The sequence below is a fragment of the Rhinoraja longicauda genome, chromosome 5, assembly GCF_053455715.1.
Source record: "Rhinoraja longicauda isolate Sanriku21f chromosome 5, sRhiLon1.1, whole genome shotgun sequence".
Taxonomy (NCBI): Eukaryota; Metazoa; Chordata; class Chondrichthyes; order Rajiformes; family Arhynchobatidae; genus Rhinoraja; species Rhinoraja longicauda.
The window spans coordinates 50,896,036-50,920,215 of record NC_135957.1 but is presented as its reverse complement, the minus strand read 5'-3'; the positions used below and the strand labels follow the sequence as shown (position 1 = coordinate 50,920,215).

The 24,180-nt window shown below is 42.8% G+C and overlaps 2 protein-coding genes across 4 annotated transcripts in view; one reads left to right on the top strand and one right to left on the bottom strand.

The window, feature by feature from the left end:
• The window catches only part of med23 (mediator complex subunit 23), a 68,512-nt gene extending 67,894 nt beyond the window's left edge, over nt 1-618 (bottom strand). For 2 of the 3 annotated variants that reach the window (XM_078399514.1, XM_078399516.1), the window contains exon 1: nt 309-618. In XM_078399514.1, coding sequence (XP_078255640.1) covers nt 309-449 — 141 coding nt within the window. In that variant the 5' untranslated portion in view covers nt 450-618. The remainder of the gene's footprint in view (nt 1-308) is intronic. The other variant, XM_078399515.1, reaches the window with a different exon arrangement.
• A 1,226-nt stretch (nt 619-1,844) lies between these two features.
• The window catches only part of LOC144593917 (venom phosphodiesterase 2-like), a 69,664-nt gene continuing 47,328 nt past the window's right edge, over nt 1,845-24,180 (top strand). Inside the window, 3 exon segments of the mRNA XM_078400050.1 lie at nt 1,845-1,903; nt 10,796-10,943; nt 19,991-20,078. Coding sequence (XP_078256176.1) covers nt 1,845-1,903; nt 10,796-10,943; nt 19,991-20,078 — 295 coding nt within the window.

The window sequence follows — 24,180 nt, the reverse complement described above, 5'->3', positions numbered from 1 at the left end:
AAACAAAGCTTTTCACTGCACCTCGGTAAATGAGAATAATAAACCAATACCTCCATCATCAAAGTTTTGATCCCTCCCCTTCTCTCCCACCACCATCTCCCTCTCTCTCTACCCGCGCCCTCCAACCCGCTCCTCCCATCGCTATCTCTCCAACCCTCCTCTCACCACCTCTACCTCCCTCCCTCCCCCTCTCTCTCTCCAATACCCAGGGACATCCACTGCTCCCTCCTTCTCCCTCCCACTCGCTCTTATTCAAACTCTCTCTCTCTCCCCCCCCCATCATGGGTCTTTCCCAGCCTTTCACTCACCACCACCTCCTCGAAGATGCTCTGTAGCTGCGTCTCCATGGAAACGGCCATCTTCCGAGCCTGAGCCGCCCGCTCCCCGTCGACTCTGGGAAAGCGCGGATAGCTTCCACTTCCCGGAACACCGGCGCCGTCGCCGATCATCCTCCGTCCTGCCGCAACGGCATGGTCACTATGGTTCCGGGGAGGTGGGCACGAACACTCTGGGAGGCTCCGATGCAGATCCACGGGAACCCCACCCCCCTCACCCGGCGCACTATGTGGGGGAGCCGGTGCCGGTGCCGGTGCTCGCTGGTGATGCAGGGGGCTGGCGGAGGCTTGGCCGCAGCGGCGGGCGGGCGGACGGACGGGCGAGCGGACGGGCGGGCGAGCGCACGCACGTACACACGCACAAACAATCGAGCGCGCGCGCGCGCCCGGAGCCTCGGCGGCGGCGGCGGCGACGGAGGAGGAGCGGGGGCGCGCACGTCTGCGCCCCGCCGGGGACACAAGTGCACGAGGAGGCGGTCGGGCACTCGCTCGCCCGCCGGGCCTCGCGCCCCCTGCGGCCACGTGCGACACGACATCCTCGGCGGCACAAGACCCAACCCCAATACCAATCCCAATCCACCTCTGACCTGTAGAAAGCAAACACTGCATGCTGCGTGTAGGTGTCAGAGGTTACGGGGAGAAGGCAGGAGAATGGGGTCAGTCTGAACAAGGGTCTCGATCTGAAACATCACCCATCCCTTCTCTCCTGCAATGCTGCCTAACCCGCTGATTTACTCCAGCATTTTGTGATACCTTCGATGAGGGAGAGATAGATCAGCCATGATTAAATGGCAGAGTAGACTCGATGGGCCGAATGGCCTAATCCTACTATTCCTTCTGACTTTATAAAGTGCTGGTGGGGTAACTCAATGGGTCAGGCAGCATCACGGGAGAACATCGATAGGTGACGATTCAGGTGGGGTGAGTCTGACGAAGGGTCTGGACCAGAAATGCTTCCTATCCATGTTCTCCGCAGATCCTGCCTGACCCGCTGAGTTACTCCCAACACCTTGTGTCCAACCCTAAACATCCAGCCCCCGAAACTATCAGCCCCGAAAATCCCAGTCCCTCCCACCCCACCCATACTCCAAACTCCTATCCCCCCAGCCCACAACTTCTGGGGGATAGGATGGAGTTGAAGTATGTGGAAATGAATTTAGTGGGACAGGAGCAGGCAGAAACAATGGGTCAGAAATAACGGAGGGGATCGAAGGTGAGGCCTCTGGTGAGGACGGACCGTTCCGTATCGGAAAGGGGGAGGTGGGAGAATGGTGAAGACATGAGGTTGGGGTCAGAGGGAGGCAGGGGAGTGGACGGAGGATGAGGCGATGGTCTGGTGGGGGGGATGATGGTGGTTCAGGGAGGAGGGGGGCCTGAGGACTAGTGTATGGGTAGGGAGTAGTTGAGGTAACCTGTTTAAACGAGGAGGAAGGGGAAGACCCAGTGGACTCATTGCTGAGGTTCCCTGTAGGAGGTGGGGAGCAGTAGGACCCAGGTGAGTCAAACCACATGGTGTTGGGAGTCTGCAGCATTGAGGCTGCGGACTTGGTGCTCAGCCTGGAACTCAGGTGAGGCGCGGATCCGGGTTGGGTCCAAACTGGGAGGTCTGGATCCGGACTTGGAAGCCCCGAGGCAGAAGATGGAGGCGCACACAAGCACTGAGAAAACAAACATGGTAGTAAGTCTGGGTTAAACGTGGTCGTAGAGTCAGAGAGCTGGAAGAATCACAGAGCGGGAGAAGCAAGAGAGGGTGATGCAGAACTCTCATCTGAGGGAGGAGGAGAACTTCTTTATTGTAGGCATACCTGGAGGAGATTTCACAAAGGAGCAGGCAAAATGTGTAAGAAGGACCTGCAGTTGCTGGTTTACATCGAGGATAGACACAAAATGCTGGAGTAACTCAGTGGGACAGGCAGCATCTCAGGTGCGGAGGAATGGGTGACATTTCGGATCAAGACTTCTTCAGACTGAGAATCAGGGGAGAGGGAGTCTTGAGATATAGAAGGGTAAAGTATAAAAACAACAGATAAAAGCAGATGATGAGAAAGAGATGTACAATGGTTCATTGTTAGCTGAGGGAAAGGTGACAAGGTATCCCACAGCTCCGCTTTTGCTCCCCCTCACCCCATAGTCCTCACCTTTCACCAAACCAGCCATCGCATACAGCACATAATCCTCCGACATTTTTACCACCTCCAGCAGGATCCCACCACTAGCCACATCTTCCCATCTCCATCCCATTCCGCTTTCTGCAGAGACAGTTCCCTCGGCAACTATCTGGTTAACTCGTCACTGTCCACCCAAACCAGCCGCTCCCCAGATACATTCCCCTGCTCACACCATGTCACAGGTTCCTCAATGCCTTCCTTGAACAGAGTCCCAATTTCTCTAGAAACACTCTCCTTTGTCTAGCAGAAATTGTCCTTACCCTCAACAACTTTTCTTTTGATTCCTTTCACTTTCTTCACATCAAATGTGTGGCCATGGGAACGCATATGGGCTCTAGCTGTCTTTCTTTTTATTGGTCACATTAAACACAATTTGTTCCAAATGTGCCCTGACACCAGCTCTCTAACTATTTCTCTACATCGCCACTGCATCAAGGCTGCCTTCTGCAACCGCGTAAATTTCAGCAACAGTGTGGTTGTTGGGATTTAGGGGTGGAAATCAGGCTGGTGGAAGGCAATTGCTAAATGAGGAACGGTCCTGAGGATGCCACAAGGTAGCAGCTTGTGGGCAGCAAAGGGGAAGGAGGTGAGTGAGGAGGAATGAGCTGGTAGGAGGGAGGGGGCGAGGAAGGCATTTAGAAGAAGACTGAAAGAGGGGTTAGGATGGGGGAGTTTAGAGTAAGTGGGATCTTTTAAAAAAGTGCCCAAGGTTGGGTATCTATCTCCATGCATGTATATGATCAGAGGATACCTTTGTGCACTTTAGGAATGCATGTTAAGCCTGTGCAGTCAAGCCCTTCTCCATTCATCGTGGTCATCCTTGCCAGTGGACCATGACGTCACTCTGTTAAGATTGTGTGCTTGCTGGTGAACATTGGCCAACCTCTATTAAAAGAACTCAACGGCCCATAAAAAGAAGAGTAGGAAAACACAGCATTTGGTTTCTGTCTGAAGAAGGGCTCCAACCCAAAACTTTGCCTATCCATGCCCACCAGAGATGTGGCCTGTGGTATTGAATTACTCCAACATTTTGTGTTCTGCACAGCATTTTGAGTGTTCAAGCCTCCATCAATAAACATAGCTGGTGAAACTGTTGTATGCTGCTGCCAGTATGGGTTTTTTCCTCTTATTTTCTCCCTCCACCCCTATTAAAATCTACAGGTCTTTTTAATTCATAAAATAGTTCATGATTGGGTCGTGGAACTTGCTGAAAGTCTTTAGGCGAAAATGCGAGACAAAATGTTTTGATTCTTTTATAAGATTGGTGAGAACCATTTCATGATGACAATGAGGTTGGCCAAAGCCCCTTGGCAGCCTTTTAACTTGGTGTGCTGTTCTCTCAGGTACAGAGTCTACCATATATCCTACAATCATAAGTGCAACTTTTATTATGTAGTGTACTGATCAGTAATGACCCATGAATCATAACTCCAACCAGTTACTAAAATATTGCATGTGTTTATATGCATGTTTGTTCACTCTTTATGAGAAGGTGTATTAAGAAACAAGATAGGAATAGTTTCAAGGGTGTGTTCATAATTTTACCCTTGCCCACTGATAGGGAATTGTAACAGTTATAAATGAACGGAAATTGAAAATCTACAGATGCTGGAAATCTAAGACAAGAGCTGAAAATGTTAGAAATATGGGGGGGGGGGGGGGGGCAGGCAGCATCTGTAGAAAGAACAAAATTAACATTTATAGTCAAGATCCTTTGTCAGAACCAGAAATATTGGAAAACAAAATCATCATAAATTGCAGAGAGGAGGGAGGGAGGGATGAATAGGACAAAGGGAATATTTCTCTTAGAAATCAAAAATGCCCTTAGTGCTCAGTAGGTCAGGTGGCATCTGTAGAAAGACAAACAGAATTTCACCTTTAATGAGCAAACAACTTTTTCCCTTGTTAACTCCACTCTGCATTAAACCGTTAACCAGGTGACTTCATTTACAGCTTATCCCCAGGACAAGTGTGGCTTCACCCTACCAGAAATATGTTGGTTATCAAGCAACTGAACCATCCTACCACAACTAGAGGGCAGTCGTGAACTACTTTCTACCTCAATGGAGACCCTCAGACTATCTTTGATTGGACATTACTGGCTTTATCTTGCACTAAACGTTATTCACGTAATTCTCTATCGTGTATCTGTGCACTGTGGATGGCTCGATTGTAATCATGTATTGTCTTTCCGTGGACAGGTTAGCACGCAAGAAAAGCTTTTCACTATACCTCGGTACACGTGACAATAAACAAACTCAAATATCCTTTTGTCTATCCCTCCCCCACATTCCCTGCTGCTTGGCACTAACTTTTCTTTTCTCCTTCCCAGTTTTGATGAAAGATCTTCAACATGAAACATTAACACAGTTTCTCTTTTCACAAAACTGAGGTTTAGATGAATAAGGGCCAAACACAGGAAAATGGGACTAGCTTAGATGGGGAATCTTGGACAAGCATGGACAAGTTGGGCAAAAGAGCCTGTTTCCATGCTGTTTGACTATATTACTATATGAATGCTGCCTGGCCTGCTGGATGCTTTCAACATTTTTCTTTATATTTTTGATTTCCACCATCTGCAGTTCTTTTGATTTTCGTTATCTCTGGTGGGGTGAAGCTAGGATGTCTTGGTGATTTTTTTTTGATGCAGTTATTTGACTGGTAGGATAATTGGACGTTGAAAAAAAAGAGAGAATATACAGACAAAACATATAAAACCTACCTATGTAGTGCAGTAGGAAATATTCAGAAGGTTATGCAGAGAGAAACTGAATCAATATTACACATAGGTGACTTACAGTTGAATTGGCCACTGCTGATATAAAGAAAGAAAGTTACCTGAAGTTTTTGAATTCAAGGGGAGTACAATATTGCAAGATTAGTGCGAAACTAGAGATTGGGAAGCTTTTGAAGACCAATAGAAGGCAACTAAAAAGGTAGAATAAGAAGAACTAAAAAGGTAGTATGGGGAGAAAAGATGAAATATGAAAGTAAGCTAACCAATAATATAAATGAGCATAGCAAAAGTTTCTTCAGATACATAAAGAGTGAGACAGGCAAGAGTGGACATTGGACCACTGAAAAATGATGCGGCAGAAGTGATAATGGGGGATAAAGAAATGACAGAATTTTTGTGTCAGTCTTCACAACAGATGACACCAGCAATGTACCTGAAATTCAAGAGAATCAGGGGGTAGAAGTGAGTGGAGTGGCTATTACAGATGATACTATTTATTTTGAGAGGACTAGAATATAAAACAGGGATGTTATGCTGAGGCTCTATAAGGCACTGGTCAAACCGCATCTGGAGTAATGTGTGCCGTTTTGGGCCTCATTTCCGAGTAAGGATGTGCTGGCATTGCAGATGGTCCAGAGGAGGTTTATGAGAATGATCTTGGGGATGACTGGAACAACATATTTTGAGCATTTGATGGGACTGAGCCTGCACTCGCTGGAGTTTAGAAGGATGAGGGGGGACCTCATTGAAACTTATCAAATAGTGAAAGGCCTGAATAGAGTGGGTGTGAAGATGATGTTTCCATTAGTGGGAGAGTCTAGAACCAGAGGACATAGCCTCAGAACCTATAGAAAATGAGGAGGAATTTCTTTAGTCAGAGGGTGGTGAATCTGTGGAATTCATTGCCACAGATGGCTGTGGACTTCATTGGGTATTTTTATTGTGGATACATGATTGGGTAGGGTGTCAAGGGTTATGGGGAGAAGGCACGAGAATGGGATTGAGAAGGAAAGATAGATCAGCCATGATTGAATGGCAGAGTAGACTCGATGGTCTGAATGGCCTATTTCTGCTACTATGACAAATTAACCTATGAACTAAAAAAGGCATATGGTTTGCTTGCCTTCATTGGTCGAGGCATTGGGTATAGAAGTTGTGGAACGATGATGCAGCTTTATTGAAATTTAGTTTTGGCCTCATTTGGAATATTGCACCCCTTTACAGGAAGAATATGGAGGGTGCAAATGTGGTTTACCAGAATAATACATGAATTTGAGATTGAACAGACTTGGATTGTTTTCTCTGGGATGTCAGAGGTAGAGGGGGGAACCTGATAGAAATACATCAAATTATGAGAGGCATCGATAGGGTAGACAGTCAGAACCTTTTTCCCAGGATGAAAATGTTAACTACTAGAAAGCATAGCTTTAAGGTTAGAATGGCAATGATATTTACAATGATATTCAAATATTTTAAATAAAGTCAAGTTACTCAAGCACTTTGTGTCCTTTTTTGTAACCCAGCATCTGCATTTCTTTGCTTCTACTCATTTTCCAACTTGGCTGGAGTTGGATCTCATTACTATTTTTAATTTTTAACTCTGGAAGAAGATTTTGAGTCTCCCCTTGTACCAATGACTCAGTCTGCTGACATCAGTTGAAAACACAATTTTAATTATGGGTGGTTCATGGTGAAATGGAAATTAATCTGTTGACGCACATTATGTTGTATGCTGATGCTGACTTTTTAATGCAGTAGCAACATATCCTATTTATTAATCTACATAATGAAACTACTCCCATAACTTACTCTATCAGAGTATCTTTACTGGTATGAGGAAACAGCTGAGAATAGATGGTTATGGGAGATGGATTCTTAGAACAGCTTGTACTGGAGCCTACCAGCGAGAAGGCAATTCTGGATATAGTGTTGTGTAATGAACCTGATCTGATAAGGGGACTCAAGGTAAAAGAGCAATTAGGAGGCAGTGATCATAATATGATACGTTTTACTCTACAATTGAGAGGGAGAAGGGAAAATCGGAAGTGTCAGTATTACAGTATAGCAAAGGGGATTACAGAGGCATGAGGCAGGAGCTGGCCAGATTTGACTGGAAGGAGGCCCTAGCAGGGAAGACAGTGGAACAACAATGGCAGGTATTCCTGGGAATAATGCAGAAGTTGCAGGATCAATTTATCCCAAAGAGGAGGAAAGATTCTAAGGGGAGTAAGAGGCACCCGTGGCTGACAAGGGAAGTCAAGGACAGCATAAAAATAAAAGAGAAGAAGTATAACAGCAAAGAAGAGTGGGAAGCCAGAGGATTGGGACTCTTTTAAAGAGCAACAGAAGATAACTAAAAAGGCAATACAGGGAGAAAAGATGAGGTAGGAGGGTAAGCTAGCCAATAATATAAAGTAGGATAGTAAAAGCTTTTTTAGGTATGTGAAGAGGAAAAAAATAGACAAGGCAAATGTGGGTCCCTTGAAGACAGAAGCGGGGGAATTTATTATGGGGAACAAGGAAATGGCAGAACCGGTACTTTGGATCTGTCTTCAGTAAGGAAGATACAAACAATCTCCCAGATGTTCTAGTGGCCAGAGATCCTAGGGTGACGGAGGAACTGAAGGAAATTCACATTCTGCAGGAAATAGTGTTAGGTAGACTGATGGGACTGAAGGCTGATAAATCCCCAGGGCCTGATGGTCTGCATCCCAGGGTACTTAAGGAGGTGGCTCTAGAAATTGTGGACGCATTGGTGATCATTTTCCAATGTTCTATAGATTCAGGATCAGTTCCTGTGGATTGGAGGGTAGCTAATGTTATCCCACTTTTTAAGAAAGGAGGGAGAGCGAAAACGGGAAATTATAGACCAGTTAGTCTGACATCAATGGTGGGGAAGATGCTGGAGTCAATTATAAAAGACGAAATTGCAGAGCATTTGGACAGCAGTAACAGGATCGTTCCGAATCAGCATGGATTTACGAAGGGGAAATCATGCTTGACTAATCTTCTGGACATTTTTGAGGATGTAACTAGGAAGATTGACCGGGGAGAGCCGGTGGCTGTGGTGTACCTCGACTTTCAGAAAGCCTTCGACAAGGTCACACATAGGAGATTATTAGGCAAAATTAGAGCACATGGTATTGGGGGTAGGGTACTGACATGGATAGAAAATTGGTTGGCAGACAGAAAGCAAAGAGTGGGGATAAATGGGTCCCTTTCAGAATGGCAGGCAGTGACTAGTGGGGTACCACAAGGCTCGGTGCTGGGACCGCAGCTATTTACAATATACATTAATGACTTGGATGAAGGGATTAAAAGTACCATTAGCAAATTTGCAGATGATACAAAGCTGGGTGGCAGTGTGAACTGTGAGGAAGATGCTATGAGGTTGCAGGGTGACTTGGACAGGTTGTGTGAGTGGGCGGATGCATGGCAGATGCAGTTTAATGTGGATAAGTGTGAGGTTATCCACTTTGGTGGTAAGAATAGGAATCTAAAGGAAATTGAAAACCTAATTCAAAAAGGACAAATTAAAAAAATTACTTCTATTATATATAATCTAATTTTAAAAAAGGCCCCTAAACAAGGAATTCATATATCAAGGCGAAAATGGGAAACGGATTTGAATATTAATATTGATGGAACAAATTGGTCAAAACTATGCCTTGACAGTATGAAAAATACAATAAATGTTCGGTTTAGACTAGTACAATATAACTTTCTGCATCAATTATATATCACACCACAAAAATTAAAGAGAATAAATTCAAGTTTATCTGACCAATGTTTTCGGTGCAATCAAGAAATTGGTACTTTTTTTCATTCTACTTGGTCCTGTTCAAAAATACAACCTTTTTGGACAAATTTAAGAAGTTTTCTAGAACAGATTATCGGAATACAACTTCCATACAACCCAAGATATTTGTTATTGGGTGATGTTGAAGGAATAAGACCACAACTTAAAATGAATAAATATCAGAAAGAATTTATAAAAATTGCATTAGCAGTAGCCAAAAAGACTATCGCAGTTACTTGGAAATCAGATTCCTATTTAAGTATGGACCTTTGGAATAATGAAATTTCTAACTGTATCCCACTTGAAAAAATTACTTATAACTTAAGGAACAAATATGATACTTTTTTAAATATCTAGCGTCCTTATCTACAAAAGAGGGGCCTATATATATAGAAGAATTGTTCATATTCTCAATGGTTCTTTTGGGAGAGATGTACATATATATACAGTTTATTCTGTTTGGAATTCCATGGGGCGTGTGCAGGACCCCCAACACCCAGGCAATCTTTAATCTTTTTTTCATTTTCTTCTTTTTTCTTATTTGGGGTTAGTATAAGGGGGGGTTGGGGGGAAGGGTGGGAGGGATTGTTTTCTAAAAAGTTCTGTAAAAATTAAAATAAATAAATAAATAAATAATAAAATTTAAAAAAAGAATAGGAAGGCAGATTATTATCTGAATGGTGTCAAGTTAGGAAAAGGGGACGTACAATGAGATCTGGGTGTCTTAGTGCATCAGTCACTGAAAGGAAGCATGCAGGTACAGCAGGCAGTGAAGAAAGCCAATGGAATGTTGGCCTTCATAACAAGAGGAGTTGAGTATAGGAGCAAAGAGGTCCTTCTGCAGTTGTACAGGGCCCTAGTGAGACCACACCTAGAGTACTGTGTGCAGTTTTGGTCTCCAAGTTTGAGGAAGGATATTCTTGCTTTTGAGGGCGTGCAGCGTAGGTTTACTAGGTTAATTCCCGGAATGGTGGGACTGTTGTATGTTGAAAGACTGGAGCGACTAGGCTTGTATACACTGGAATTTAGAAGGATGAGAGGGGAATCTTATCGAAACATATAAGATTATTAAGGGGTTGGACACGTTAGAGGCAGGAAACATGTTCCCAATGTTGGGGGAATCCAGAACCAAGGGCCACAGTTTAAGAATAAGGGGTAGCCATTTAGAACGGAGATGAAGAAAAACATTTTCACTCAGAGAGTTGTAAATCTGTGTAATTCTCTGCCTCAGAAGGCAGTGGAGGCTAATTCTCTGAATGCATTCAAGAGAGAGCTAGATAGAGCTCTTAAGGATAGCGGAGTCAGGGGGTATGGGTAGAAGGCAGGAGCGGGGTACTGATTGAGAATGATCAGCCATGATCACATTGAATGGTGGTATAAGAAAATAACTGCAGATGCTGGTACAAATCGAAGGTGTGCTGGCTCGAACAGCCGAATGGCCTACTCCTGCACCTATTGTCTATTGTCTGTTGTGAAATTTCAACTCTGAAATCAGGCATATTTTGTGCTCAGTCATCCAGACCTTTAAAACCAATTCTTTTATAGCAAATGAACAACCACTTTGTAATCATTCAATAATTCCATTTCAGCAAGTTAGTTATTGTTGTTAGTTATTAACTCATTGTTAATATTTATGCTTGTATATAATAAATTCTGACTACTATATATAATAATATGGACAGTAATCTCAACCTGCAAAGTGCATGAGGACATGCGAGTTCACAGATTTGTAGGTTGAAAAGGAATAAGGAATTAGTAGAGAGCTTGAGAGAGAGAAAGAGAACAAATTTATTTTAACTTGTTTGACAATTTGTGTTTCCACCTGAGAAACAGACTCAGAAATGACAGACTCACAATACTCATCGGAAAATAAAGAAGTAAGGAAGTACAAAATACTATGTGTGGTAAGTAATTTATTATCAGGAATTTTGTAACAGCTATTCCATTTACTTATTTTATTTGAAATGATTTTAGTAACTTTTTAACATATTTGTACATTTATAGTACATTTAGACCTTCCTTTTGGTGGCACAGTGACGCAGTGGTAAAGTTACGGCATTACAGCGCCAGAAATCCAGGTTCAATCCTGACTACAGATGCTGGCTATACGGAGATTGTACGTTCTCCTTGTGACCGCATGGGTTTTCTCCCACATCCCAAAGACATACAGGTTTTGTAGGTTAATTGGTTATGGTAAAATTGTGCATTTTCCTCAGTGTGTACGCTGATGCTGGTATATGGGGTGATCGCTGATCAGCGTGGACTCAGTGGGCCGAAGGGCCTGTTTCTTTGCTCTATCTCTAAAGTTTGAAGTCTACCAGTACAGACAATGATCAAATTATGAATAAATTTGGTATTGCTGAAAGATTTTACATGTAAATATATTTTTTCATACAAATCACCATTTTAAAGGAATAAACAATGGAAAAAAATATGTAAACTAAATATTTTGGAAACCCTCAGCAGATTAAGAAGTATCTGTGGAAAGAGAAATAGAGTTTATGTTTCAAACCACAGACCCTTCAGATTTTCAGCATTTTATTGATTTACAGGTGCTGAATAACAGGTTATACTACATTTTATTTTCAAATTGAATTTGGTCAACTTATTTTAAGTTATATTAAATTGTTTAAATTATGTTGGATCAGTATGTAGCATCTCTAACCACTGATAAAACTGAAATACTATAAATTTTGCGAAATTTTTATTCATTTCATTGTGAAATGATTCATAATGGCATAGGTCGCAACCTTCATTGTCATGAATAATTTTTCAAATCATAGCATTCAAACATTTTTTAAAATAAGTAACATATGCCACTTCCTTACATATGGTGACTTGCTGAAGAAAGAAGATCTGTGTTTGTATTAGTGATTAGAAAGGCTACAGAATAATTTTTAATCCAGTGTGGAATGTTTCTATTGCTGTTACTTTAAGTCTGTGATAAAGGCCAATGTTGCTATCTGTTTCAGCCATGGCTCAGTCGTCTCTGAGTCAGAAAGATGCAGGTTCAAATCCACTCTGGAGACTTGAGCTTAAAAATCTGGGGTTTTACCTCCATTGTAGGAATACAAGACCATTCTTATGTTATCAATGATTTATTTATTTGAGCTGCCAAAAGTGGGTAATCTCAGAAGCATGCAGGGATGGTACTGCAATCCGGTGGACCTGGTTTGGGCCAAATTTGAGGTCCTGATCATTAAGTTTCTCATCACTGATGTAAGTAGGTATGTGTAGGAAGGAACTGCAGATGCTGGTTTATACGACGATAGCCACAAAATACTGGAGTAACTCAGCGGGACAGGCAGCATCTCTGGATAGAAGGAATGGATGGCTTTTCAAGGGTCTCGATCCAAAACGTCACCCATTTCTCACCAATGTCTTGTACAACGTTTTAGTTTAGCTTAGTTTATTATTGTCATGTGTACTGAGGTACAGTGATTGGCTTTTTGTTACATGCTATCCAGTCAAAGAAAGGAAAGACTATGGATGAATACAATACTTTATACAGTGCACAGACAACAGGGCACAAGGGAATCGAAAACCGGAGGACATAGGTTTATGGTGAAGGGGAAAAGATTTAACAGCAACCTGAGGGGCCATTTTTTCATACTGAAGATGGTGGATATATGGAACGAGCTTCCAGAGGAGGGAGTTGAGGCAGATATTTTGACATTTGGATAGGTCCATGGGTAGGAATAAGTTAGAGGGATATGGGCTAACTACAGGCAAATAAGACTTGCTTAGATGGGGTATCTTGGTTGGCATAGGCAAGTTGGGCTGAAGGGCCTGTTCCTGTTCTTTAGACTTTAGACTTTGAACAGTTCAACAGTTGAATAGTTTTGTTTATTATCACGTGTTCCAAGGTACAGTGAAAAGCTTTTGTTGCTTGCTAACCAGTCAGTGTAAAGACAAAACATGATTACTATCGAGCCATTTACAGTGTATATATATACATGATATACATGGTTAGTGCAATGTAAAGCCAGCAGAACCCGGTCAAGGATAGTCCGAGGGTCATCAATGAGGTAGATAGTAGTTCAGGACTGCTCTCTGGATATGGTAGGATGATTTGGTTGCCTGATAACAGCTGGGAAGAAATTATCCCTGAAGTTGGAGGTGTGCGTTTTTACACTTTTATACCTTTTGCCTGAAGGGAGAGGGGAGAAGAGGGAGCAACCAGGGTGCGACTCGTCCTTGATTATGCTGCTGGCCTTGCCGAGGCAGCGTGAGGTATAAATGGATTCAATGGAAGGGAGGTTGGTCGGTGTAATGGTCTGAGCTACATCCACAATTCGCTGCAATTTCTTGGATGGAGCTGCTCTCTAACCCTGCTGTGATGCATCCTGATAAAATGCTTTCTATGGTGCACTTGTAGAAGTTGGTGAGAGTTGTAGGGAACATGCAAACTTCTTAAGCCTTTTAAGGAAGTAGAGACTTTAGAGATACAGCATGGATACGAGTCCTTCGGCCCACTGAGTCCCTACTGACCAGCAATCACCCTGTACACATGCACTATCTTACACACTAGGGACAATTTACAAAAGCCAATTTACCTACACACATGTACGTCTTTGCAATGTGGGAGGAAACTAGAGCACCCAGTCATAGAGAGAACGTACAACTCTGTGCAGGTAGCACCCATAGCCAGGAGCAAACTCGGGTCTCCAGTGCTGTCAGGCAGCAACTCTACCGCAGCACCATTGTGCCGTCCCATGTCTCTGTATGGTTCTAGGTGAATAGATTCTTGATAAGCAAGGGGATTAAAGGTCACTATGAGCAGATCGTTATGTAGAATTAAGGTTACAATCTGTTCAGCCATGATTTTATTAAATGGCAGAGCAGGCAAGAGGGGTAGGTAGCCCTCTGTCGTGCATTTATATGCTCATGCATTCAATATTTGTTCAGAGATAGGTAGGGATGGGTTCATGAACACAAGGATGACATTTAAATTCTCGACATTTGATAGACTTGTTACCATTGTTGGCTGAGAAGCAGTAGAGCCATGATCTGGTATAGATTTTAAACTGGGCATTTGGTTGAATGTAAGTGCTGAGTGGATGGATAATTGGCCAGACAAACATTGGAGTAGTTGAGACTGGATATGTGAAAGCAAAAGCACAGATAAAAACGTGAAGACCAGTTGTACTGAAACCAAGTGGAGGTGAAACGTTCTTGTGTTCAAGAGAATATAGGGTTAAACAGAGAGCCAAGGATAAAAATGATAGGACACTGAAGATGAGAAATTATGGTGTCAAAATTCTCTGTTCCTTTGTCCATGGCGTGCCACATGGTTCAATTTTGGGCCACAACTAGTTACAATCAATATATATTAATTACTTAGCTGAGGACTGCATGCACCGTAGTCATATTTGCTAATGATGCAGATAGGTGAGAACAAAAGCTCCGAAGAGGACATATGTACTTTGCAAAGAGATATGGTGAAACATAAGATTAAATTTATTGATTAAAAAAACAGTTTATTTTTTTCATGGAAAGAGGGTACAGAATGCTATTGTATGGAGAGATCTAGGTGTCCTTGTACACAAAACACAGGAAGATAGCCTGCAGGTATAGGAGGGTTCATGTAATGCTGACTTTTAGTGTAAGGGGAGTACATATAAAAGAAGGAAAATCTTGCCACATCTATACAGAGAGTTGGTCAAACTAAACCTGGAGTACTGCATGCTGTTTTGGTCTCCATGATAAACGTGCACTGGAGGAAGTTCAGCGAAGGTGCACTGGGAAAGTAACTGGGATAAAGAAGTTCTCTTAATCGGAAAGGGTGCAGAGTTTTAACAACCCCCAATGAGAATTCAAGGAAATCTTATCGAAACATGTATGAGGGGAAAGGTAATAATCAACCTATTAATTTGACATTAATTTGACACTCGAATGCTGCAATATATAAGAATGTGATGTGAAGGCATTTAGACAATGATAATATGAACGAGCAAAGTCAATTTGGACTTATGGAAGAGAAATTATGTTTGACTAGAGTTCTTTGAGAATGGGGCTGGTGGAGTAGATGAAGGGAACCAAAGAAATTGGATATTCAGGCTTTTGCTAAAGTCCTGCAAAGGAGGATGCCAAGCATGATGAGATCGCATGAATTTAAAGGTCATATACTGTATTAGCGTGGATTTAGAGTTGGTTAATAAATGGAGAATAAAGGCATAATAAATGGATCCTTCTCTCATTACCAGACTGAAGTCAAAGGGCGCTACAGAGATCGGTACGGACCCCAACTATTCATGATCTATCTCAATGATTGCAAAAGGAACATATATTATGTTTCGTAGTTTGTTGATGAGATGAAACTGAGTGAGAATGTGTGTTATGATGAGGACACAATGAAGCTTCAAGGGAATATATACAACCTGAATGAGGGGCAACAACATGGTAGATGGAGTACAATGTGTAAAAATGAAAGGTTATCCATTTTGATGGAAAAAATACCAGAAATGCTGCCGATTCTTAAATGGTGAGAGATTGGGAAATGTACACACTTCTGAATGCTGACATGCAAGTGAAGCAAGCGGTTAGGGAGGGATATGGTATGTTGGTCTTCATTGCAAGAGTAAAGACGTCATACTGCAATTTTACAGGGCTTTAGTAAGATCTCATGTTTGGAATATGATGTACAGTTTTGGTCTCACAAAATGCTGGAGTAACTCAGCAGGTCAGGCAGCATCTTGGAGAGAAGGAATGGGTGACGTTTCGGGTCGAGACCCTTCTTCAGACCTGAAGAAGGGTCTCGACCCGAAACATCACCCATTCCTTCTCTCGAAGATGCTGCCTGACCTGCTGAGTTACTCCAGCATTTTGTGATACCTTCGATTTGTACCAGCATCTGCAGTTATTTTCCTCCAGTTTTGGTCTCCTATTTCAGAAAGGATTTACTTAATGTAGAGAATGTGGAAAGATTCACTCGACTGGTTCCTAGATGTTACAGCAGGAATGATTGGATAGGTTAAATTCCCCCTTGTGTGTAGATGAGTGGTAGAATCTGGGGAAAACTGATTACAATATGAACAGAATGATTAGTGTAAATTGGTGCTTGATGGTTAGCGTGGACTCGGTGGCCCGAAGGGCCCGTTTCTGTGCCACATCTCTCTATCTATCTAAGGCAAGAAAGCAGAATTTCTTCTTTCAGAGGGTCAAGAATCTGCATTTTGCATCCCGGACAGCTGCCAAAACGAAAACATTGTATATACAAAGGTGAGATGAACAGATTTTTGGTCAATGTGGAAATTGTGGCGGTCAAGGTTACGGTGAACAGACAGGAAATAGGAATTTATGCCAAGATTAGATCAGCCTTACTGAATCACAGTGCAAGCTCAAGGAGCCATATGGCCGAGCTTTACTTTTTAATGGCCTTATGTCTGCCATAGCCGCCACATTGTACAATTAACAGAGATAGCGGAAATTCAAATTTTACAGAGTCATAATCATAGGATTGTCGTACAGCATGGAACTACCCTTCAGCCCAACTCATCCATGCCGAACAAGGTGCCTGATCTAAATTAGTCATATTTTCTCACATTTTGGCCCATGTGGATGTGGTAACAACATATTCTCATTAGGAAGGGGGAAGATGTGATATGAGATAGTAGACTGACGAATCTGAAAATCTTAAACTTTCTCAAGAAGAAGGTTAATATAAAAGCAGCTGGCTACTATAAATTAATGAGTCAGCTCTTTAACAGGCAGAATTGTTGGAGATGGTCATGTGAGAGATAACAAAAAAATGGTGGTGCAGAGCACTATCTGAAGAAGGGTCTCGACCCGAAACGTCACCCATTCCTTCTCTCCCGAGATGCTGCCTGACCTGCTGAGGTACTCCAGCATTTTGTGAAATAATCAGAGCACTATCATATCTGTCAGCAGGTCCCGGGGGTCTTGGGGAGATGAAATGCAGCTATATCCTTAGATCAGTGAAGATATGAATGCAGATTTGACAGATCATTGTCAGGAAGTGGGGAGCAGACAAGGTTTGGGACATCACTGATGAATTGAAGAATTAATTCTCATCCATAAAATGAAGAGCTGATAGAGAAATTCGGAAGGGCAATAGACTCCAGGAATAAAAATGTAATTTACTGAAAGGGAACAGAACCCGGGCATAATACCACTAATAGTGATCATTTATTATTAATACTGATATCTTCAGGGGCTTTTAAAAACAATTACAAAGTCCTTTCAAATTTTCAAAACCAACAAAGGGTCACACCATCATTGTGTAGGAAAGAACTGCAGATGCTGGTTTAAATTGAAGATAGAAACAAAATGCTGGAGTAACTCAGCGGAACTGGCAACTCTGGAGGGAAGGAATTCTGTCTGAAGAAGGGTCTCGACCCGAAACGTCACCCATTCCTTCTCTCCAGAGATGCTGCCAGTCCCGCTGAGTTATTCCAGCATTTTGTGTCTACCTACCCCTGCTGCACTGTGCAGCCTGATGCCCTGTCAACAAGCTGCTGAACTCCAGGTGCCAAGGGCCAGCAAGGAAGGTCCTCTGTATTTGTGTAAGAAAGAACTGCCGATGCTGGTTTACACCTTAGATAGACACAAAATGCTGGAGTAACTCAACGGGTCTGGCAGCATCTCTGGAGAAATTGAATAGGTGACTTTTCGGGTCAAGACCTTTCATCAGACCTCTGTATTTGGTCTGTATTAGTGGGTATGGGTGGAGAGTAGACAGCAACTTTGTGGAGCAGGATCCAGACAGCATCCTTGGGCCCATGACATGAGGGTACGGAAGAGATTTTCCCCACTTACAACCCCTGGTCTGTTCAACACAAGACATGGATTTTGGATTCTGAGTCCCATCATAATGCTGGAGTTGCAGTACTGAATGTTCCAAGTTCCAAGTAATTCTTTGTGCTTTGGAGTAATGAATGTGTCTTGAAGAGTTTTTACATGGCGGCATGGTGGTGCAGCAGTAGAGTTGCTGCCTTTCAACACCAGAGACCCGGGTTCGATCTTGTCTACGGGTGCTTGTTTGTATGGAGTTTGTGCATTCTCCACGTGACCTGCGTGGATTTTCTTTTGAGGATTAGAGTGTGGTCATCGTGGAAAGATTGAAGGCATTGTCAATCTATATATTGCTAAAACTCTCATCTTGTATATATATATATATGTATATATATTGCATTTTAGTACGTGCTCGAAATACAGCCAAAACGGTACACAAGAGCGCAATAATTTTATGTCCACCCTATCCACCATTCCCCTGCGGTCTCAATTGATCAAGTTTTGTTACATTTTAAAAGCAATTAACTTAATGAACTTTAATAAATGCCCTCCCCACCCCCCCCCGACCTGGAGTGCCATCCCGGCGTGCCCCGCGCCTAACCTTCCTCCTGTGGTGCAGCGCAGCGGCAGAGGGTCAAACAAGATGGCCGTTGCCGCCGAGCTGCTGCTGCAGGAGAGGTTTTCACCCAACGGGTCCACGGCTCGCTCTGGCTGACGCAAAGGCCACCCGGGGCCGAGGTGAGTGGCTCCCTCTCCCCTTTCCTCTCCCCCCCTCGCCCGCCCATGGCCCTGGGGGACACTCCCCGGCCGGCAACGGATCCATGGATCGTCAGTTGGGGGAGGGTTGCCGGGCCTGCAGGAGAGGCTTGCACCCAACGGGGGTTGCCGCTCCCGCAGGAGAGGTTTGCACGGCGGGTTGCCGCGCCCGCAGGGGAGACTTGGACCCAACAGGTCCACGCCCGTCTAGTATTGTTATAGAATCATTGAGAAATGCAGTACAGAAACAGACACTTCAGCAGAATTTGTCCATGCCGACAAGATGCTTTGTCTAAGCTAATCCCATTTGCCCTAGTTTGGCCCCCTGGCCCTCCAAACCTTTCATATCCAAATACCTGTGCAACTGTTTTCTGGAAGGGCTTGGGACAGGCACTTACGTTGGGCCGCGGCAGTGGTTTGGGGAAATATTTATCCTTTATTGGTTTGATGCCGATTGCCTCAGGGCAAACATAAGTTGCAGCAGGAACAATTATTCCCTTATCGGTATGTTAAAATAGAATGCTTTCTTTAGGCTTTGGGAAGACTATCCACCTCACTTCCCCTAACCCTGCATGTTCATTTCAAACTCATGTTTTTCCACCTAGGTTCTCTCTCAATTTGTTAACCTTTCCCTTCCACCCTGACCCCCCTCCCCCACAACCTTGCATAGATTCATCACCCTCCCCTGTCTGGTTCTTCTGCTCATTACCCACAGACCTATCCACCTGGATTTCTTCTTCCTTAGCCTACTTTTCCTAACCTCTCCCACATCTTGTTCCATCTACCCATCATCCCTCCCTTATCTTGCACTCTATCTTCCCCCTTCCTTCCCTCTGTCTGCATTCACCTTTCACATTCTTTTTTCTTATCTGTCAACATCAATCACCCGCCAAACCTTGTCTCACAATTCCCTCCTCCACCTCTCCCATCTGCCTCCATCCACTCATCAACTCCTCCCCATCTGGTTTCACCTATCACTTATCACCTACCAGCTCCTGTCCCACTCCTCTTTCTCACCTCTTTACACTTGACACCTTCCCAGTAATGTAGGGTTTCAACCCCTATTGCTGACCATCACTTTGCCCTACCATTGAACCATTGTGTTCTTCCAAATGTTTGGTTCTGCGTCTTTGGTTTAGCATATTCTATATGCTATAATAACAGGAATAATAACATATTCCTGCAAAATATGTGCTTATACTTTGTACCCACGATTTAAGTGTTAAGGCAGTATGTTTTGACCAGGCATGGCTATTTCAAGAATGTTATCTTTTGGCAAAATTACCGAAGAATATCTTCAATGAGCTATGATTTTTAACTTTCAATTAGATAACAATGTTTTGCAGAAAGAACTGTTATGGCTTATTATCATTTTTTATTAGTGCACCGTTACTTTGAATAGTCTTATTCAGCTAAAGAGGTGATGATATTTTCTTTGCAGGTGCTGGTTGTCTGCTTAATTGTTGTATCTCTTGGACTTGGATTAGGTTTGGGCCTGAAACATAAATCATCTCCTGAACAAGAGAAAGGTAACTTTAAATTATAAATTTCCTACACAATTCATCAGGTCAAAGTAATGATTGATTTGTTTAATGATTTGATTTGCAATATACTATTCAAAGCTGTATTAAAAGAATAATGCGTGAAGCACTCGTGCCTAATTTAGTTGCCCCAAACAAAAAGAATTGCAGCACTTAGCACTGGGAAGAAAGTCAGCTCTTTGGGACTCTCTCCATGGCAAGCATAGAACAGCAGCAGAAGCATATGCCATGGAGGTGAGGGGAAAAGGTAAGTGGGGTGGGGGGTGGGGGGGAGAGGAGGAACACCAAGCTGCCCTGCGGTATTTTGGGCACACACCCAATTGAACCCTGTTCATCAAGAAAATCAGATGTTCTTATTTGACTGGAGCAATGTGTGACTCTGGACTCACAGGTATGTAGTTAACACTTAAAACCCCTCAAAAATTATCAACCAAGCCATTCAGTTGCATCAATCCCTACATTTAAATATGAGAAGAATGAAATGGGACAGACCCATCCAACATAGGACTAGGCACTGGATTTGATGACGGTAAAATGACTCCCAACCCAGTCAATTTTGTTCAAACAACTGGGGAGCTGCATCTAAATTGAGAAGGTTGAACCATAAACTGGCCAAGAAATAGCATGACTCAATAAGTCATATCCAATCAGTCAATGTCACGGTCTTCTCATTGTGATCCTGGTCCTGCTCACCAGAAATGATAAACGATCATTAAGAAGTTCTCCCAGTTGTCTTTAATTTTGATACTGGACCTCTTGAAGTCTCGTGGTATCAGGTCAAATATGTACTAGAGAACCTTCCTTAACTGGCCACCCACCTCTTGATGATGAATCAGAGTCTCTTCATAGAAAACAAGTTGTAAAGGACTTACAAAGAAAGAGAATGTATTCTTGATGTGAGGATTCCTATTACTGAGTGTTTTGGCAACAGCACCAATGACCAAGTTAGCTTGAGTCCTGAATGTTAAGGCTGTTAGACTGTTGCAGAATGTGGTAAGTAAATCAACATACGGAATAAATCTACTTGACCTTGTCCTCGCCAATACAGTATATCCATTGCAGATGCATAATAACAGCATTGGTTGAAGTAGAAACAAGAAATTGCATATGACTGTTTACAAAAGACTTAAAGTGCTGAAGTAACTCAACGAGACAAGCAGCATCTCTGAAGAACATGGATAGGTGATGTTTCAGATCAAGAACCCTCTTCAGTCGGCTTGTGGGGGGGGGGGGGCGGGGGGAAGCTGGAGGATAAAATGGCAGGTATAGTTGAGGGAAGTTTTTGATAAGCAGATGGTTGGACAAAGGCAAGAGATGAAAGATAGAAGGTATGAGACAAAAGGATTGAAGAGTTGCGATTTGTGAAGCTAGAGGAAGGAATATAAGTGGAAGGGGAGGAGGGAAGAAATAGGTGTGATTCCAGATAGGGCACAGGGGAGAAAAGGGTGGGGAGGGGAGGGGAGAAAGGGTAGGGGAGAAGAAGGGGATCTAAAATCAGACAATTTAGCACTCCTACCTTTGGGTTGTAAGCTACGCATGCGGAATATGAGGTAGAAGTAACTACTTTACACCTGGATCCAATTAGCTGACATCACATTGGCCCACCTGTACCTCGTCACCCTACTTCTTATACAATCCAAAGAGGAAGAAAGAAGAAAGAAGGAAAAAGGAAGAAAGAAGAGAGAGTGGAAGGGAGAGAAAGGTAGTGGAAAGTGTTCCCCTGTCCTAAGTTCAAGGAAGACTGAAGAACTGGGACAAACTAGAGACAACCAGTGCCACTGCGTGGTCAAAATTGGGCTGCCTGGAAGATTGCGCTACTACTGAGGCTAAGACTGAGCGGCCGGTGCAAGCCTGAGCTGCCAGTGTTTCTTCCTGTCCACGGACAACGAGGGACTGAGCCCACACAGAGAAACAAAGACTGAGCTTCCAGGATAAGCCAGAGACCACCAGTTACCTCCTCTCAAGGCAAGGGTAAACTGCGGGCAGAAGCTTGATATCGCCAGGCCCCCTCCTTCGATACCAGGACTGAGCCGCCAGGACAAGCCCAAGATTGCTCGCGTCACTTTACATGCACCCTGGCGATGAGGGACAGCATCCTCCAGTCCTGGAGTTTCCTGTCACTGTAAATAAAACATATCACAGTGTTTCACCCTACTGTGAGTGTCAGTGCGGTCACTGCCAAACCCGGCGTTATCCCTGATGCCACACTGGTGGAGAATGCAGGCAAGACCACACAAACTACTCGCACGATAGAAGAAGAAATTCAAATGGAGGATTGCTACTGTTTCCAAAGTTTAGTTGAAATTGTTTTGCCTCCTTTTCCTGGATGTGCCACTCCATTCGGCTATCCCCATCTTGTAGCCGGAGTGTCATTCAGAAGGACTCCTCTTGAAGAGGAAAACTGGATATCAAATTACCTTGAAACTGAATGATGCTGCAGTCTCTGCTTTTGTGTGACAATATTCCTTCTCACTTCCTCTTGCAACAATAAACAATTTATGCATAATTATCATCAATTAACCAACTGCTGGAAGTACTCCCATTATCTTAACTTGAAGTTTTACACAATTTTGAAAACATCTCATAAATTCAAATGCAGCCTTTGCTAATCACAAGAAAAACACTTAACCTTTTCATTTTATAACCTCATTACTGGTGTCACTCTCATTCCTGGTGTCATTCTTGTGAACTTTAAAAAATGCAGGATAAGGAATCATTCATTCACTTTTACATAGAAATGTAGAAAACATAGAAACATGGAAACATAGAAATATAGAAATATAGAAACATAGAAACATAGAAAACATAGAAACATAGAAAACAGAAACATAGAAAACATAGAAACATAGAAAACACAGAAAATACAGAAAACATAGAAACATAGAAACATAGAAAAATAAAAACATAGAAATATAGGTGCAGGAGTAGGCCATTCGGCCCTTCGAGCCAGCACCGCCATTCAATATGATCATAGCTGATCATCTAAAATCAGTTCCCTGTTCCTGCGTTTTCCCCATAACCCTAAGAGCTAAATCTAACTCCCTTGAAAACATCCAGTGAATTGGCCTCTACTGCCTTCTGTGGCAGAGAATTCCACAGATTCAGAACTCTGGGTGAAGAAGTTTTTCCTCATCACAGTCCTAAATGGCCTACCCCTTATTCTTAAACTGTGAACCCTGGTTCTGGACTCCTCCAACATTGGGAACATTTTTCCTGCATCTAGCCTATCCAATCCTTTAAGAATTTTATATGTTTCTATAAGATCCCCTCTCATTCTTCTAAATTCCAGTACATGGGCTCTGTTTGCCAGTATATTTCTAAACTAACTGTATAATTTTGTAATGTGCTGAGCTCTGGACATTCCAACAACATTCACCGACAAGCTACTACGGTTGTTTGCAAATGACTGACTATTGCTGCACCATTTGCAAACTTTGCAACAAGGCTGTTTGTTATTTTCTTTTGAAACCAAAAAGACTTTCTTCTTGAAAAAAAGTTGGTTGAAATCAAATTTAAAATTTGCCACTTTTGATGATTTTAATATTGTCTCCGAATAGGGACTCTCCTAATATTTTATCAAATTTCTAATCAATGTACTACTTCGAAAACTAAAACATACAAACCACGATGTAGATACCATATCAAGCTAATTAGGCTGTGGACTTTACATTGTTGTCTTCAAAAATAGAAATTAGCATTGTGGATTTTTGAGTAATAGGGCGTGGTCAAATAAAAATATAAAGCATACGATCTTTGAACGGAAACTTCCCTCGTGTTCGTGTACTTAGATCAGATCCAGCTTTATGAACTTATGAACTTATGAGATTCCAGTTTATCAGGCAGCCTGGGTACTCACAAAAATAATTGGAGGTAATCATGGGTCAGTTGTTAAGAAACAAAGGAACAATGGAAATTGTCAGAAAACACACGTGTGTTGATAGAATTTCTGTCATTCAAGGTTGTGTCGCATGATGCAGAATTTTTAATCTAAAATATGCAGGGTTAACAGAGAGCTACAGCTTGGTAAAAAGGCCCTTCGGACCACCGAGTCCGCGCCGACCCACGATCACTTATATACTAGTTCTATCCT